This window comes from Panthera tigris, chromosome A2, assembly GCF_018350195.1.
Source record: "Panthera tigris isolate Pti1 chromosome A2, P.tigris_Pti1_mat1.1, whole genome shotgun sequence".
NCBI classification, from domain to species: domain Eukaryota; kingdom Metazoa; phylum Chordata; class Mammalia; order Carnivora; family Felidae; genus Panthera; species Panthera tigris.
In genome coordinates, this window is record NC_056661.1 from 76,021,436 (window position 1) to 76,038,334 (window position 16,899).

General features: G+C 44.5%; 1 protein-coding gene across 1 annotated transcript in view; it reads left to right on the forward strand.

Moving 5' to 3' along the window:
* Nucleotides 1-16,899, forward strand: part of LAMB4 (laminin subunit beta 4) — a 100,520-nt gene that overhangs the window by 17,718 nt on the left and 65,903 nt on the right. Inside the window, exons 10-13 of the mRNA XM_007083039.3 lie at nt 4,611-4,790; nt 6,773-6,882; nt 9,483-9,562; nt 10,120-10,270. Coding sequence (XP_007083101.2) covers nt 4,611-4,790; nt 6,773-6,882; nt 9,483-9,562; nt 10,120-10,270 — 521 coding nt within the window. The remainder of the gene's footprint in view (nt 1-4,610; nt 4,791-6,772; nt 6,883-9,482; nt 9,563-10,119; nt 10,271-16,899) is intronic.

The following is a 16,899-nucleotide window of genomic DNA, read 5'->3' on the forward strand; positions in this document are numbered from 1 at the left end:
TAACGATTACCATCTTTGTTCTAATCTTTAAAAATCTTTCATCTTGTCTTTAATCTCAGCTGTTGAAAATGGAATGTTTTGTGCATATAAAAATGAGAATACTGTAATAATATGCCCACCAGCAATTGTGTCAAAATGTAATGTCTTACCCCAAGGCAACTTCAGGACCTTAATAACACATGACGGCGATACAGGTGACTCAGGTACCCCACTGTTACCTTCCTTTCTGGGGATAAACTCTCATATAACTGGCAATTACCAGTACAGTGCTGGCTTTTACACTTTTACATGTTCTTGTCTACAAACAACGTATGTTGGCATGTTTTCAAGCTTTACATAGATGATACTACGCTGTATGTATCCTTGATTATTTCACCCAACGTTATGTTTTTGAGATTTGTCCATATCAGGTAGCTCTAATTCTCCAATTTTAAGATCTATGTGTAATGTCTGTATAGAACTCTTTCTTCCTATAGATATGACAGAATCTATTTGGCCATTTTTCTTTTGATCCCCCCCAAAGCATTCTTGTATGTGTGGCCTTGTGCAAGTGCACAAAACCTCTCCCTAAGAGTCCTACCAAGAAGTGGGACTAATGGATCATGGGGTATGAACTTCTTCCAGGTGATTAGATGGTACCACATTGTTCCCTAAGTGGGGGTACCAGTTAGCACCCACACCAACAGTGGTTGAGTACTCTCATTGCTCTATACCCTGGCCAGCACTTGGTTTTTTCACACTTCGATTTTTGCTGATGAAAACCTGTCTCATCATTATTTAAAATTGAATTTCCCTGGAGGAATGAGACCAGAGTGAGGCAAGGGAATGACCCAGATCCCAACATTTCAGGTAGCACATCTCTCAGAGATGTAAGTGCGAGGTTATCACCTGCCATTTGCATTAACCAGACAAGGAGCACCTCCTTAAATTTTGGCCCTAGGCATCTTGCTGGTCTCAACTCTGGTCCCGGCACTACTGTGGATTATCTCATAGATAAACTTGATTTCAAGTACTGAGCACGGGTAACTACTGGATCTAAGATCTCACTCTACTTGCAGACTGACAAGTAGCTTGTTATTGTTTTGTGGATGCTGGCAGAAGACCCGAAACTCCCCGGTTAGAGACAAAGGACTTTAGTACTCATGGCACAGGAAGTAACAAGATGTTTATATTGGTGTGTGTTCCCATGTCTCCAAGCCCTTAGTCCCATGGGGCAACTCAAAGGATGCCAGGTGGATCCCACATACAAATGAGTCTATGTCACAGCCCAGGGACACAGCGCTTGGAGCATTCATTGCTTTTACAGCAAGGAGAAGCGTGCTTGTTCTTTGTCCAGGGGAAGACGTGACCTCATCCCTGAAAGTAGCTTGCTGACAACGCAACCTTGGGAAAGGGCTGGGTGAAGAGCCATCTTGCATTGCCGGGACACTGAGTAAAAATTGCGCGGGTACCCAAGACCCATGGAACGTTGCCTCTCCCCATACCCAGAAATCCTGCTTCTTACTCTCTGTCACCAGTCTGTTATTATATTGGGGGGGGGGAGGGGTTTGCTATAAAACTACAACTTCCAACTTTATGCCATCATCATACATAAAATGAAGTCCTATACAGAAGTAATTCAGTAGCCACCAGAATGTATACAACATCCTAGATTTCAAACTTTAAATCCTCACAGCGTAGAAAAGGCATAAATGAAGTTTTTGTTCAGATTGCGGAATGGGCGCCTGACAACATAAAAGTTTACCTTATGTGATCTGTTTAAAATTGAGACAAAGAACTGAATGCTCAGAAAAAAACAATTTCTTTAAATCAGTGTCCTAAGTGTCCTACTTTGTCACCAGAATCTATATTCCGCCCCCCCACACACACATACCTTTTATTAATGTTTTAAACGCTATGCATTTATAAAAGAAAAAGGAATTGCTCTCTGAGGTGGAATCAGGGGAAAATATAATGTTCCGAAGGTTATCTAACCTAGGAATCTGGAAAGAGACTGCAAGTAACCAAGTCAGATATTCACATTAACCAACGTCTTGTTCCTTAAGAACCACTTAGTATACGGGTGCCTGGGTGGCTCAGTTGGTTAAGTGTCTGACTCTTGGTTTCAACTCGGGTCAAGATCTCGTGGTTTGTGGGTTCAAGCCCCACATCGGGCTCTGTGATGGCCGTGCAGAGCCTGCTTGGGATTCTCTCTCTCCCTCTCTCTCTGCCCCTCCTGCTCGCTCGCTCTCTCAAAATAAATGAATGAACTTAAAAAAAAAAAAGAGCCACTTGATGGCACTTCTAAAGGAAACTGAGTCAAGAAAACTGGTACCCAGATGTAAAATTAAGAGGCTATTCTATATATACAAGGAGGTTTTTTTTTAAAAGTAAAGACAAATGAGCCTGTAAAAACAATCTTCAAGAGACTCCCCAGTTTCCCTAAACGCATGTTTGTGTGTGTGGAAGTCTGTGTATACAAATGGCATTTATTAAGACTGACTAGCAGTCTCCTATAAATTTTCTCTAAATTGTCCTCGTTTGTGCCTAAATATTTACATGATCAGATTCCAGGCATAGGGGTTGACCAATCTTAAGTCTGCTGTGATTAAAACACAGCCAAATGTGATACAGGGGAAAAAAAAGCAACAACAACAAAAAAGATTTGGTAGATTCAACTGCCGATAATAAGAGTTTGCTGGAGTTAAGTTGTGTGATGCCAAGAAGTTTTATTGGACTTCTAAGGCCATGACTTAGGGTTATTTCAAAGTAAAATTACTACCCATTCACCCACATCCCTTCCCTAAAGGCTACTTCAGTGCATAATTAAATTATACTCTGGAACTCAGGGCTGACCCTTTGGAGTGTCTTTCAGATAAAGTTGACATTTTTCCTTTTGGCTACTTCTAAAATGACTCCAGCTTGTTCCTTCCTTTCTAGAAGCAACTGTATTTAATTAGAAGAAAATTCTGGTTTTTCCAAACTAAGCCGGACCGAATGCTGTTTTTCCATAATAAGATTTCATTACCAGTCACAATCCAATAACAATTGAAAATCGAAAGATTCTGTCAGACAACCGAGTGTTTGCTTCAATAAACCAAACAACTGGTGGGAGTAGGTTTTTTCCATCAAACTCTCTAACCTGAACGGTTGTTATATAAACCTACATAACATGGCTTTAGATATGAGGAGTTTGTTTTTATGAATCCAGAGTAAACATGTATAAATGCAAACATAACTATTTCTTAGAATCAGGATATTCTTTTTTGAGAAAGAGAGGGAGCATGAGCAGGGGAGGGGCAAAGGGATGAGAGAGAGAGGGAGAGAGAGAATCCCAAGCTGACAGCGCAGAGCCCAATGTGGGGCTGGAACTCACAAACCGTGTGATCATGACCTGAGCCAAAATCAAGGGTCAGACGCTTAACCAACTGAGCCACCCAAGCGCCTGAGGATAGTCATTTTTTAATCTTTATTGCATTCCTTAAAAGTGGCGTCCCTTGGAAACACAGCACCAAGTGGTCATCTGATGTCCACCAACAGACCTGTCCTCTCTACCAGAGCCGCAGTAGTCAATACTACTGCCCCAGCCTCTCCCGGGTACCACCCCTCAACACTGGGGGGCGTTGGGCCCCTCGAACTATCAGAGAGTTCTTCCTTGTATCACATCAAGCTCTGCCTTTGATAACTTCTCCCCTCTGGAATTATTCACACCATCAGCATCCCTTTTCATATTCACTCCTTTCTTGAGTTATTCCAGTTTCTGCTGAAAAGAAAAAGGGTCGCCGGTGCTTCTGCTGCTCCTTGGCTACAGGTGATCGTTTATCTCATTTTGCAGAATCTCTTCATCCAAGCTTTTGCCCTGCCAGCAGATTTCCAAAAAGAAAACAGTGGTATAAGCCTTTCTTGCTCTTCTTCCCCTTTCTTTCTTATACGTGCTCCTTCCATGAAGAATTAAAGAATGATCACACTTATCCTTATTTTTCTGTGAGGGGGGGAAGGGCAGACATACTTTCTTAACCACATTTTGGAGTTTTGATAGACATGTGATTTTTTTTCTCTGTCTCACATCTGTATTTGTATATTTCATTACAGCACCCCACTCCTACTTGCCTCTAGACATTATTCTCACCTTTGGAGTCTTATTTTCTTTCTTTAATCTTTTATTGAAGTGAAATGGACATAACATAAAACTGACCATTTTGCGATGAACAGTTTCCTACCACAAAGCTGTGCGATCAGCACCTCTACCTAGCTCTAAAACATTTTCATCACCCCCCAAATTAATCTATTCTTCACATGCAGTTTTCCTAATAGCAGTCTTCCTCTGATCCTCTTACTTTAGAATCACTTAAAAGTCTCTCTCTCTCTCCCCCTTCCTCCCTCCTCTCTCGATAGATAGATAGATAGATAGATAATAGATAGATAGATACAGATGGAATTGTGCAACATTTTCCAAGGCCGGAGATCTGGGAGACATTTCTAAACAGTCCTTGCCCACTGGTCTAGTTGTTTAAACATATTTAATTATTTAAACAAAATAAAGTACTATAGCATGAGTTAACGGCTATGTTTATATCTCAGGTTTCCCACAATTTGCAATTAACTAAGATAATGCATGTCTGTGTCCCCAGCTTGTGAATGTGACCCGGACGGGACCTTATCGGGTGGCATTTGTGTGAGCCACTCTGATCCTGCTTTGGGGTCTGTGGCCGGCCAGTGCTTGTGCAAGGAGAACGTGGAAGGAGCCAAGTGTGACCAGTGCAAGCCCAACCACCACGGACTGAGCGCCGCTGACCCCCTGGGCTGTCAGCGTAAGTCGGCAGCGGCCGGACGGCCAGCCCGAATGCATTTTAAAGCTCGGGGCCCTCAGTTTCAGTCATTGTAAATACCCAAGAGTATTGCCGGCCTCTGGGTTTTTAAAGGTGATTCAAGACCTTCCGCAGATTTTAGTTAAATTAATGGAGATTTTTTTTTCTTGGCGATTAGCTGAGTTTATCATAAGGAACCAGCAGGGGGCGCTCACATTTCCCCGCTGCAGCAAACATGAGAAAATGCCAAGAAATTTAATGCCGAGTCGCAAAACCTTTCTAAAAATGGTCTCGACTTGGACTCCCTTATACAAATTCGTGAAGTTACATTATGCATTTATGCATAGATTGATGACTTCTTAAGTAGATTTCAAGGGGTGGTTTCTTTTTCCTTTTTTTTTTTCAATTACTTTTCTCCTTTGTTCTCACACCTCTCCTAAATTGGTCCTATGTTCTCTGACAAAGAGAAGAACAAAATTAAAGAGCCAAGGGAGGGGTTGTGAGGAAACAAAGAAATTCAGAGTTTTCTGGGGCCAAATGGGAGACCTTTGCCTCTAGGATCATAGAAACTCTTAGCTGCCTGGGGTCTCAGAACTGTAGATTCCTCAGGGAATCCGGGTAAATAATTTCCCTCTGTCATGCTCTGTGTTCTTGCCCATATAAGGAACTGTGGATTGTTTGCATGTTTAGAGAGCAGCATGCTGAATCCTTCCCTCTCCTGGAATTTAATGGCAACATTAAATCCCAGGACAATGGATCATATAGTCAGACCAATTCTCATCACACCTCTCAGTACTCCAAGTGTTTCCCCTGGGTCAGCCCTGACCTGATGTCCTCCTAGAATAGGCCAAATATTGTTTTCTGTTTTCTTTTCTTTTCTAATAGCTTTAGTAAGGTATAATTCACATGTCATACAATTCACCCTTTGAAGTACAAGTCCGTGACTTCTAGCATATTCAGAGTTGTGTAACCATCACTACAATCAATTTGAGGACATTTTCATTACCCCCAAAAGAAACCCTGTACCCTACTTCTGGCTATATACCCAAAAGATTGGAAACAGGGGCTTGAAGAGGGATTTGTACACCCATGTTCATAGCAACATCATTCACAGTATCCCCAAAGTGGAAGCGACCCACATGTCCATCCATGGATGAATGGGCAAACAAAATGTGGTACATACGTGGGGGAGGAAGGAGTTGGAAGAGATGGTGTTTGATGGGCACAGAGTTTCAGTTTTGCAAGATGAAGAGTCCTGGAGACTGGTTGCACAACTGTGGGGCTGTATTTAAAACGGTCGGTGTTATGTTAAATGTATTTACCATGAGAAAAAAAAAGCAACCCCCTGGCCTTTAGCTCCCACCTCCCTAACCCCTCTTAGGCAAGCACTAACCTACTTTCTGTCTCTCTAGATTTACCCCTTGTGGATATTTTGTACAAATGAGATCATCCACTATGTGGTCTTTTGTGACTGGCTTCTTTCACTAGCATGAGGTTTTCAAGGTGCATCCATGTTGCAGTATGTGTCAGTATTTTATTCCTTTTTTATGGGTGAATAATATTCCATTGTGTGGCTACTCCACATCGAATGCGTCCATTCATCAGCTGACAGACATTTGGGTTGTTTCCATGAACACTGGTTTGTCCCACAGGGGAAATGTGTATGTTGCTCTGGGAGCGTAATTTCTTCACAGGACTCAGGACTCAGGATAACTCGGGATAACGGTGCCAGATGCTCCAGCCTACATGACTTCTACTTCTACTCTCTAATTACCATCCAGTAGCACCGCATGAGGGCTCTGGAAATGTCTGGCACTGGATTTCCCACACAGAGTTGTATGCCATACAAGAACCGTGAGGCCAGGCAGACGATAGACTTGGCAGGGCTGGATGTCGGGTGTTCTTGTGGCCACGCGTTTTGCTCAGCGTGAGCTATTAAGGACAAGGGTGGGGAAATAGAATAATTGTGTTTGCTCTGCTTGCAGCCTGCAACTGTAACCCTCTTGGGAGTCTGCCTCTCTCGGCCTGTGATGTGGAGACTGGCGAATGTGCATGCCAGTCATTTGCCACCGGACCACACTGTGAAGAGTGCACTGTATGTATTTGCGTAGGATTTCCCTTTCATGTGGTCGTGTAGATTTCTGCCGCCATTGCCCGGAGGACACTTGATCTCGTTAATTTCTTTCCTTGTGCTGATGTATTTTGGTCCTCCTCGGTAAAAGTATTTACACAACAGAAATCAGCAAACACTAACCCTTCTACAGAGAGCTAGCTGGTTGTTAAACATTTACCAGCACACCGACTTTTCCCAGATTGCGCTGAATGGACCCGGGCACCGATGTCAGAAGTTTTATCCACTGTTCTCCCCAACGTACCAAGCAGTAGAATATGACAATTTATCTGCTCCCTTTTTTCAGCCCACCAGATTGTGGAGCCTTTTCTTCTGTCTCTTGCGTATAGTCTCTTTATCACCCCTACCACCCTTTGCCTAGAAATATTTTGGACGAGCTCATTTAAAAAAAAAAAAAAACCCGCAGGTTTAAATGGACTGTAGATTCCTGTGGGAAATAAACTCCTGGATTGTTCTAGACTCCAAACATGTGAGCATGTATGTCTAAAATTAGTAAACTAAAGCCTTTTTTACACCATAAGAAATGTGTCATGCAGTTAGGGAGTCCAAATCCAACTTTTCCCTTTGTTCTCCAATCCTGGCAGCCCACCATGACATTTTAGAAAGAAAAAACCCCAAACTCAACCTAGTAAAAGAACAGTGACCTTGATGTGTCTGAAGAAATGTAGCTGCTAAATAAGAAACATATGCCTATTACAACATCGTTCTGTGTTAATATTTTAAGTCATTTTACTGGAAACATATGAGGCCGGGGCACAGGAGGATGGGGAAAGAAGGCGAGAAGGTACCCTTGAAGAGGGAACTCTGGGAGACGGCGCAGGTAACCTGGACATGTTATGGAGGAAGGTGAGCCACGCCAGCTCCACGGCTGCATGTGGGCAACACGAAGGATGCCGGGCTGGTTGGCAGGATTGACGAAGATGCCACGTCAGATGATTCCGGAGAGACCTTAGACTCAGGCTGACTTTGTTGGTTCGCAGTTTGACAGCCACTGTATATATAGGTCACTGGATTGTGTTTGCAGGAGGAAAATCGCTGAGCAGGGGCCACAGTGGGGGAGGGGGTGGGGGGAGGGGCAGGGCAGAAGAGGGTTGCCCATTGTGGCTGCACCCACATGTCCACCAGGTGCCCCACCTCGTCCTCCGTCCGGCGGTGCCCCAGATCTGCTCTGAGCCCCATGTGCCAGCACCCCTGGCCTAGAGGGAGTTTTCACAACCACATCCTTGGCGAAGTCCGTCATTGCACATTGTTTCTGCCCAGACTGAAGTTGGGTTTCAGGAAAGATACCAAAAGTCTTTTGCTGTGTTTTGTAACAAATTCTGTCAGGCTTTAATGTTTAAAATCAATCTTTCTGAGTAAAATCAGGCGGAAAGTTCTATCAAGATAACAACAACAACAAAAATAGAGACATAACAAACCCGTTTCAAATGAGACTGCCGTGCCTATTAAGACCTTGATTTTGTCTGAGCATGTTAAATTGAGGTTTGAAAGGGAAGTCGTTTTTGGAGCATTTTATAGTAAATGTTATCAGATTTAAGAAATAGTTGTTTGTATCTCCCCAGCTGCTTATATCGAATAAAGGTCAAGATGTTGCAATGAAGAAAAGTCTTGAACAAAACGGACTCTCTCCTGCAGAGTTTGTTATGACAAAACAGCTTACTTACAAACATAAGAGCCTGCTAAACTGTGATATGCAAATAAGATCTCAAAATCAACTTGAATTTTTTTTTTACCCCCAAACATTTTAAGACTGAGGAAGTAAAACCCCCTTAAAAACCCCTTGGGATTTTTGTGGTGAGAGAATCTACTGGCTTTACAAAAGCAGTTGCAAATAGGCTAGTTGAAGACCTTCTCCCCAGACTGGCCTTAAATAACTCACCGTGAGGCTAAATTGGTGTGGTCAGAGGAACTGTGTAGTTTTCACCATATTTTTTAAAAATTTATTTTGAGAGAGACCGTGAGTGAACGAGTGCTGGGAAGGGGCAGAGAGAGGGAAAGAATCCCAAGCAGACTGCACTGTCAGCACAGAGCCCAGTGCGGCCCTTGAACTCCCGAACTGTGAGATCATGACCTGAACTGAAATCAAGAGTCGGACACTTAACCAACTGGATCCGTCCAGGCGCCCCTGCATTTTTTTTTTTTTTTTTAAAGAGAGAGCAAGCAGGGGAGAGGGGCAGAAGGAGAGAGAGAGAATCTTAAGCAGCCTCCACACTCAGGGCAGAGCCTGACACAGGGCTCGATTCCATAACCCTGGGATCATAACCTGAGCCAAGATCAAGTCAGACACTCAACCGACTTAACCACCCAGGTGCCCCCACTGCATTTTTGCTTGGAATAGTATTCAGGCAACCTGCCTGTCCCCTTCATTCCAAGTCCCAGGAATAGGAGAGATGTGTCCTCCAAGGTCATTACCAAGTACACAGGCAGGAAAGGTGACTGTGTGATTGCCCAGGCTGTGTGGCTATTTGACATGTGTCGACTGAACTGTACTGATTTTAATATTTACCCTTCAGAGCAGCACGTATCTTCATAGCTGGATTTAGCTGAGCATTTTCTCTTTATAGGTTGGATACTGGGGACTGGAAAATCAGCTCCATGGATGTTCTCCCTGTGATTGTGACATTGGAGGTGCTTATTCCAACGTGTAAGTCACTAAATGAATGACGCAGTCCTGTGGCTATAGTCTCCACTCACGTTTCCACATTTTATTCTGACCGGCTTCTAGTCATCGGTGATGGACTTTATTCCATGACGAGCAAAGGGTGTTGAAAAGCAATGATCTTGAGACATTAACTACAGCCCAAATGATTTATTTTGCTCGAAATATTTCCAAGGAAGAGATCAACAGTCCTCTTGCTTAGGTAACCCACAGGTGGTGGGATAGATGCCGTGTGTGACTTGACCTGCCTAAAACACCAACTTTTTGCCACCCTATAAGGAGAGGTCCTATATACTCCTTTTTGCAGCGTTTAGAGCAGAATCAGAGGAAAGAGGTGGCTACTTGGGTTCCATGGATCTGGATTTGCTTTTCAAGACCAGACATGTAGAGCCCATGGCCTCCTAACATCCTCCTCAAGACCATTGATTGATCGATTCAAGGAGCGGGTCCAAACTCAGAAGGCATTTAGCTCAGCACCTCCATGCCTCCGTTTTATCCCTCCCCCCTCTCCATCTGTGCATGATGGGTTTGTTTCTCCCCAGGTGCTCCCCCAAGGATGGCCAGTGTGAATGCCGCCCGCACATCACTGGCCGCAGCTGCACTGAATCAGTCCCCGGCTACTTCTTTGCTCCTTTGAATTTCTATCTCTATGAGGCAGAGGAAGCCACCCCTCTCCAAGGACTTGCACCTTTGGTTCGTATTTCATTTAGTCTCCTTCCAGACTTGATTTGATGGGGCGGCGGTAAATACATATAGCACACCCTTGAGATCATGGGTAAGGTACCTGGAAAAGAATGGTTTGGCCACCCGTGCCAATCAGAACAGAGTTTACTTAGCATGGAACTGAAGGTTATAGAAACTCTGGAGGGCAGAGCCTGCATTTTACGTGATCTTTATATTACAAGTCTAGCGCAGAGCCTGGCACGTAAGTGGGAATTGGTTGAGGCTGTGGTCAAATGGACCTGACTTTTGCTCTTTCGATGTGGCTGTCTGCTAACACGTGTTCATTGAGTATCTACTTCTCTGCCTTCCCCACGACACTATAAACCACAAGATGGACGGATAGATGTGTATGCCATTCACCACTGTTGCCCTAGCATCTGCCACAGTGTCTGAGCCACAGCGGGAACCTCACAGACCTCTGCTAACGATGAGCAAATAAGGTTCAAAACGGAAGTATACGATGTCCTCCTGAAGCTGATCATAGACTAGTCGTTCTCACTGATGTTCACTGGTGTGGGTGAGGGCAATTGTCACTCGGTGCCCTACTTCATTCCCTCCAAGTCAGGGTCCTGTGGGATATTTTCCCTAAAAACGTATTTCTTAAAAGTCTTGTTAGAGGAGCAGACACACACGTGTGGAACGATTAGAGAAGTTAGACTCCCGTGACACTCTCAAGCATGTGACCCCAGCCACAGGCAGGAATGTGGCAGGGGAAAAGGGGATGTGCGGTGAAAGTCTTCAAGAGAGAAGGCATGTAAAAGTCGGTTCTGAAGACAGGGTTTGGATAGAAAACGGGAACTCGTCCAGGTTCCAGCAACTAAGTCGTTTCCTGAGATCTTTTCTTTATCTGGACACCATTGATGGGAGGGATGAAAATGCCCCTTAGGAGGCTTGGAATGTTCTCTTCTGCTGACTGGAATCGGGGGGAGGGGCGGGAGGCTTTCACTGTCCCTACTTAAACTTACAACCATGGTGGGTGGGATCAAAATGAAACTATTCTATGTCTGCATTCTTCTTCATGATTTTTAATTTTGCACCTTTATGATGGTGACTTAAGAAAACACTTTGGTAAGATAATATTGGTATTTATATTTAGGCTATAACTATCGTAAAATAATAGAAGATATATGTTGGTCCCTACCCCTGGTTCCTGGTAAAGAGCTCCTAAATCCTTTGGAATTTTCTGGTGGATAAGAATGTCTTTTGTTCTAATTGTGTGACTTGATGGGCTTCTAGATGGGGCCTGGTCACCAGAAAGACCAAGCTTTGATTAGAAGCTTAGAATTTTCCATCCTCCCCACCCCATTCTCTGTGAAGGGGAGGGGAACTAGAGATTGAGTTAATGAATGACCATGCCTATATGATAAAGACTCCATAAAAATCTCCAACATATAGGGTTCAGAGAGCTTCCAGGTTGGTGAACACATCCATGTGCGAGGAGGGTGGTGCACCCCAACTCCAGGGGCCAGAAGCTCCTGATAGAGAACCCTCCCAGTCATAACTCTTCATCTGGTAGTTTGTATCCTTTATAGAATTCTTTATTATATAATAAACCACCAAACATAAGTGTTTCCCTGAGTTTTGTTCTAGCAAATTATCGAGCCCAAGGAAGGGGTCATGGGAATCCCAGTTTATAGCTGGTTGGTCAGAAGTACTGGGAACAACCTGGATTTTCCATTGGCATCCAAAGGTGGGGTTGCGGGGACAGTCTGGTGGGACTGAGCTCTCAACCTGTGGCATCTGACACAAAGTCCAGGGAGATGGTGTCGGGACTGAATTAAATTACAGGACACTCAGCTGGTGTCTGAGACTTGGCAAGCATGGGAATAAACCACACACCGGTGTCCGAAGTGTTGTGAGCATAGTAACAGTGTGACAGTAGAGGGGCCACACGAGAGTGTCTTTCCTATACAACTCTAAATATAATTGTTCCCACTATTTAGATAAGAAAACACAAAGCAGCTGTAATATCTAGAGTAGACGGACTGATCCTTAACATATATTCCCTGTGTGCCATGCCGTAGCTGCTGAGAAGCAGTTAAGGAGAATGTGCTAATGTGCTAATACAGCTCCAAACCATGAGTGTAGTCCGACGTGAAGCCTTACTCCTCTCTCCATGGTTTAAAGATCAAGGACAGAGAATGGGCTTAAAGGGCCAGGAAAATTGTGCAGAGGATCGGAAAGTACTATCTATGACAATTCAAGCTGGGACTGATGTTGTGTTTAAAATACAGCACGAATAATTTCCTCTCCACTAAAAAGATGATCCTTTTTTTATTTTTTTTTTTATTTTTTTTTTAAATTTTTTTTTCAACGTTTTTTATTTATTTTTGGGACAGAGAGAGACATAGCATGAACGGGGGAGGGGCAGAGAGAGAGGGAGACACAGAATCGGAAACAGGCTCCAGGCTCCGAGCCATCAGCCCAGAGCCTGACGCGGGGCTAGAACTCATGGACCGCGAGATCGTGACCTGGCTGAAGTCGGACGCTTAACCGACTGCGCCACCCAGGCGCCCAAAAAGATGATCCTTAATTGTAGTAGGAAGAGTTTAAGCTAGACCCTCTTTGTGCATTCATTCAACAAATATGTATTGTGTGCTTACTATGCTCTTGCTTTTGATATTAATAAAACTTCCAGGGCCACCTGACAGGCTCAGTCAGTGGAGCATGAGACTCTTGATCTCAGGGTCAGGAGTTCGAGTCCCACGTTGGGAGTAGAGGTCACTTAAAAGAAGAAAACAAACAACTTCCACTTAGAGCTCTGTCCTTTGCACTTTATATACGTTACCTCATTTGACTTCCCGAACAACCTATCACCTTTAATTTCCAGATTAGGGAGACATAAAGGAAGTTACCTAACTTGCCCAAAGTCACACAGCTGGTGGGCAGTGGACCCTGGATTGAAACCCGGGTGCATCTGGTTCCAAAGCTCTTGCTCTTAACCCATCAATAGGTGCCACCCACATGCATAACGTTGAGCTCCAGGCTAAGGGCAGCATAGAAAGCAATTAGTCACGGTCTCTGCCCTACAGGAATTTTTAGCTATAGCTAATACACTTACATAGATACCTCAGGATGGGGGCAGAGACATATGACAAGAAGGGTCCATATGTGCCGTGTGTTAAGATTTCAGAGCCAAAAGTGATACTTTATGAACAGGCTTAAGGCACAGAATAATGTGGCCTGAGACTTGAAAGCAATAAGCGTTCCAGTTGGTGGCCTCGGTGAGAAGACAGTCCAGCCAGGAAAAGTTATAAATCATGGCTCAGAGGGGAGACAGGGTAGGTATATTCCCAGGTAGAACAGGAAGTTTATATAGGGAAGAAGTATTGGAAAAGAACAGTAGATCCTCCTATTAAAGAGCCTATATTTTACTTTTTGGGCAATGAGAACTCGCTGACGCTTTCTGAGCCAGAGACTGACCTGACGAAGACTGTCCTCAGTGTTCCTGTAAGTGCGGTCTAGTCGCAGGGAGGTCTGGGATGGAGGGAGAGCTTTCTGCTGTAGTCCTGGCAGGCATAAGGAAGGAATAAGGAAAAAGTTAAGAGGTAGCAGAGAGAGGAGAAGGTATGGAGATGATGTGAACAAAAAGGATGTGAACCCAAGACCATGACTTAGGAGTAACTCTTTGAATACTCAAATCGGAGAATGAAGAAAAAGGACGATTAACTTTCTTGGCGGGTCTTCAAAAGATGTGTGTGGGTATGTGTGTATCTTAATTTTTTCAGGCTGCTGTAACAAAAGCACCACGGACTAGGTGGCTTATAAACAACATAAATTTATTTCTCACAGTCCTAGAAGCCGGGAAGTCCAAAATCAAGGCACCAGCAGATTCATGTCTGGAGAAAGCCTGCTTCCTGGTTCGTAGATGGCCGTCTTCTCACTGAGTCCTCACACGGCAGAGGGGCAAAGGAGCTCTTTCATAAGGACACTGATCCCATTCCTGGGGACACTGTGCCCTCATGACCCAATCACCCCGGAAAGGCCCCACCTTTAATCACCACCACTGTGGGGATTAGCCTTCTCTATGTGGATTTTGCAGGGACACAAACATTCGGTCTATGGCAACATCCTTGCTACTCACATGTGGTCTATGGACCAGCAAGGCTGCATCACCTATGAGTTCACTGGACTTATAGAGTCTCAGGTCCTGCCCCAGACCTACTGAATCAAGTCTACGTGTTAACAGGATCCCTCAGTGATTCATAGGCAACTTGGGAAGCACTGGTTTGTTTTCTTATAGAAACTACCTGTGGTCACAAAACTTAACATTGATTGGATTTAACATAGTGTGGAATTTGATACAGTGTAGTATAAAGCTAATTCCATAATAGGCTTTCTGCATAAAATCAATAAAATGGTTTCTAATTTTGTGTTGGACGCATGGACATAATCCAGCGTGGCCTGTCTGAAGTTCCTCATCGCAGAGGTCAGGCAGCTGGACAGAGAGTGTGGCTGAGAATCTCTAAAATAAGCGAGTTCCTGAAGCGGGCCTCTGCTGACCCGAGGGCTGCATGCTCTTGACGAACAAGTAGGGCACCTGTGAAATGAAAAACTCTTGTTTGTAAAACCAATAACGAAACATCAACCAAGGAAACACCCACGTCCAGAGGACCTCGAAAATCTGGAAATGAGCAATTGGCGATTCCGACCGGGTCCCCGCTGAGGGGGATGGTATGAAAGGGAAGCCCGTGAGACCAGGATTTTAAGGAAATGGGGGCCGCAGGAATGCAATTCCTCTGCTTCGTTTGGGAGGTGGCTCTCCTGGTATAACCTCTCACGGGACCCTGCAAGGTCAAATCCCACAAACTGTGAGAACTGCCAGGAATAGGCCTCGAGAGTGTCCACAATGACAATAGCTACTGAAACTGCGTCTCTACACCATGCCTGCTGTTGATTTTCTACAACTTTCTTCTTGAGATCTCACGTTAAAACATAGCATCTGCGCTTTTTTTTTTTTTAACACCACGAAACTAGGAGATAAGCATAAATGTTTTCCCAGGTTCGAATGTCACCAGCACAGCGTCGTTCAAAAAGAAAACCCGAGACGTCATAGGACTACCAAAATTTTCTCATTTTCACGGAGAAAGAGGAATTATAAAGTGCTTCACGACTCCTTCCTGAGGCTATGAAATGAAGATTGTGATTACCTTTTAAGTTATCAGATAACCCGAAACGCTTGCACTGTGGTAGAATTGGAACTTCTGTGGGTTACTGACACTGTAATTTCTTTTCTTTTTAAGATAGCAGCAACAGCTTTGCCTACGTGTGATGTGTACTTCCAGCAACAAGGGAGTGATTTCATAGTTGACAACGGCACGATAATACTGAAGAGAAATCAGAAGCAGAGTGTACGTGCTGACAAGCAGAGTGAGGTAAACCACTTCTCCATGGCCGTTGTCTGTCCTGCCTGAAACAAACAATCCGGTAATGTGCTCAGAACCGTGTGGGGCCCTTGTGAGTACTCAGTCCCTGTAAGCTGCCAGTGTCCTCGAGGATGGGATGGAGGAAAGGAGGGCACAAGCTCAAAGTAATTAGAGCTTCTGGGCAGAATCCCAGTAGCTTTCTTTGTTTCAAGACAGAAGTTTCCAGAAGGCTGGATTCTGGAGTCAGAGTCAGGTATTGCAAATTCACAAGTTTTTGTCATTTTAGGGACATAAGGAGAGCTGAGGAACGGCTCTCCCCCTAGTTGGAAGGAAGAAGACATGCTGATATCCCTGGGGGTGGTGCATGGCGTCGCCATGTCTAGAATCTGAGACACTGGAAGCTGGCCAGTGCTAGTGTGAGTGCAGGATGATGCCACCTCCACAGGACCCTGCTCCAATGGCTTCAGAAGGCCAGAGGAGACCTGAGGACCTTGTAGCCAGCCAACTATATTAGTTTGGATAATAGCCATCCAACTATATTAGTCAAAGTTGGGGATGCCTTGGGTCCATTCCTTCCTTCATTCAGTACCCTGGGATCTTCACTGAGTTTCCCACACGCGTATGCATGAAGGGGCACGCTGGAAAGCCAATGAAATCAGGGCTCACAAACCCTGAGTCAGTTCCTTAAACATAAGAGACCTCCTTGAGTGAATGAAATGGTTGAATCAATGGCAACAAGAATATGTCAGCACGAATGAAGTCTGCCCTTAAGATCATTGTTGTGGAAATGAGCCGTGTACACAAACCACTAATGGTGGCTGGGTGGGGTAAGTATCATAGAAGAGGTACACATAATATGACACGGACTTCAGATTCAGGAGAACTACCTCTAGGTGAGAGAATCAGAGAAGGCTTCCTGGCTGGTGTTCCTCATCCCCAGGTCCATGCACACCAGTCATGGCGGACTTGCTCTTTCGTCTGCCTGTTCCTGTGCCCACACCATATGCCCATGAAGCCTTCTCTGACTCTCTGGGCTTCTCATTCTGAGTCCATCTGAAAGATAAGAGTGGGGAATGAGTCACTACTCCCATCTCCTGGCTCTCTATAGAACAGATAAGTGAACCTCAAATTTTACTGTGCAGAAGCACTGAGTAGGGGGCTCATTTAGAAAGCAGGTTCCAGGTTCTTACCCTCAAGATCCAAATCAGAGAGTCTGGGACTGGTCAAGAAATC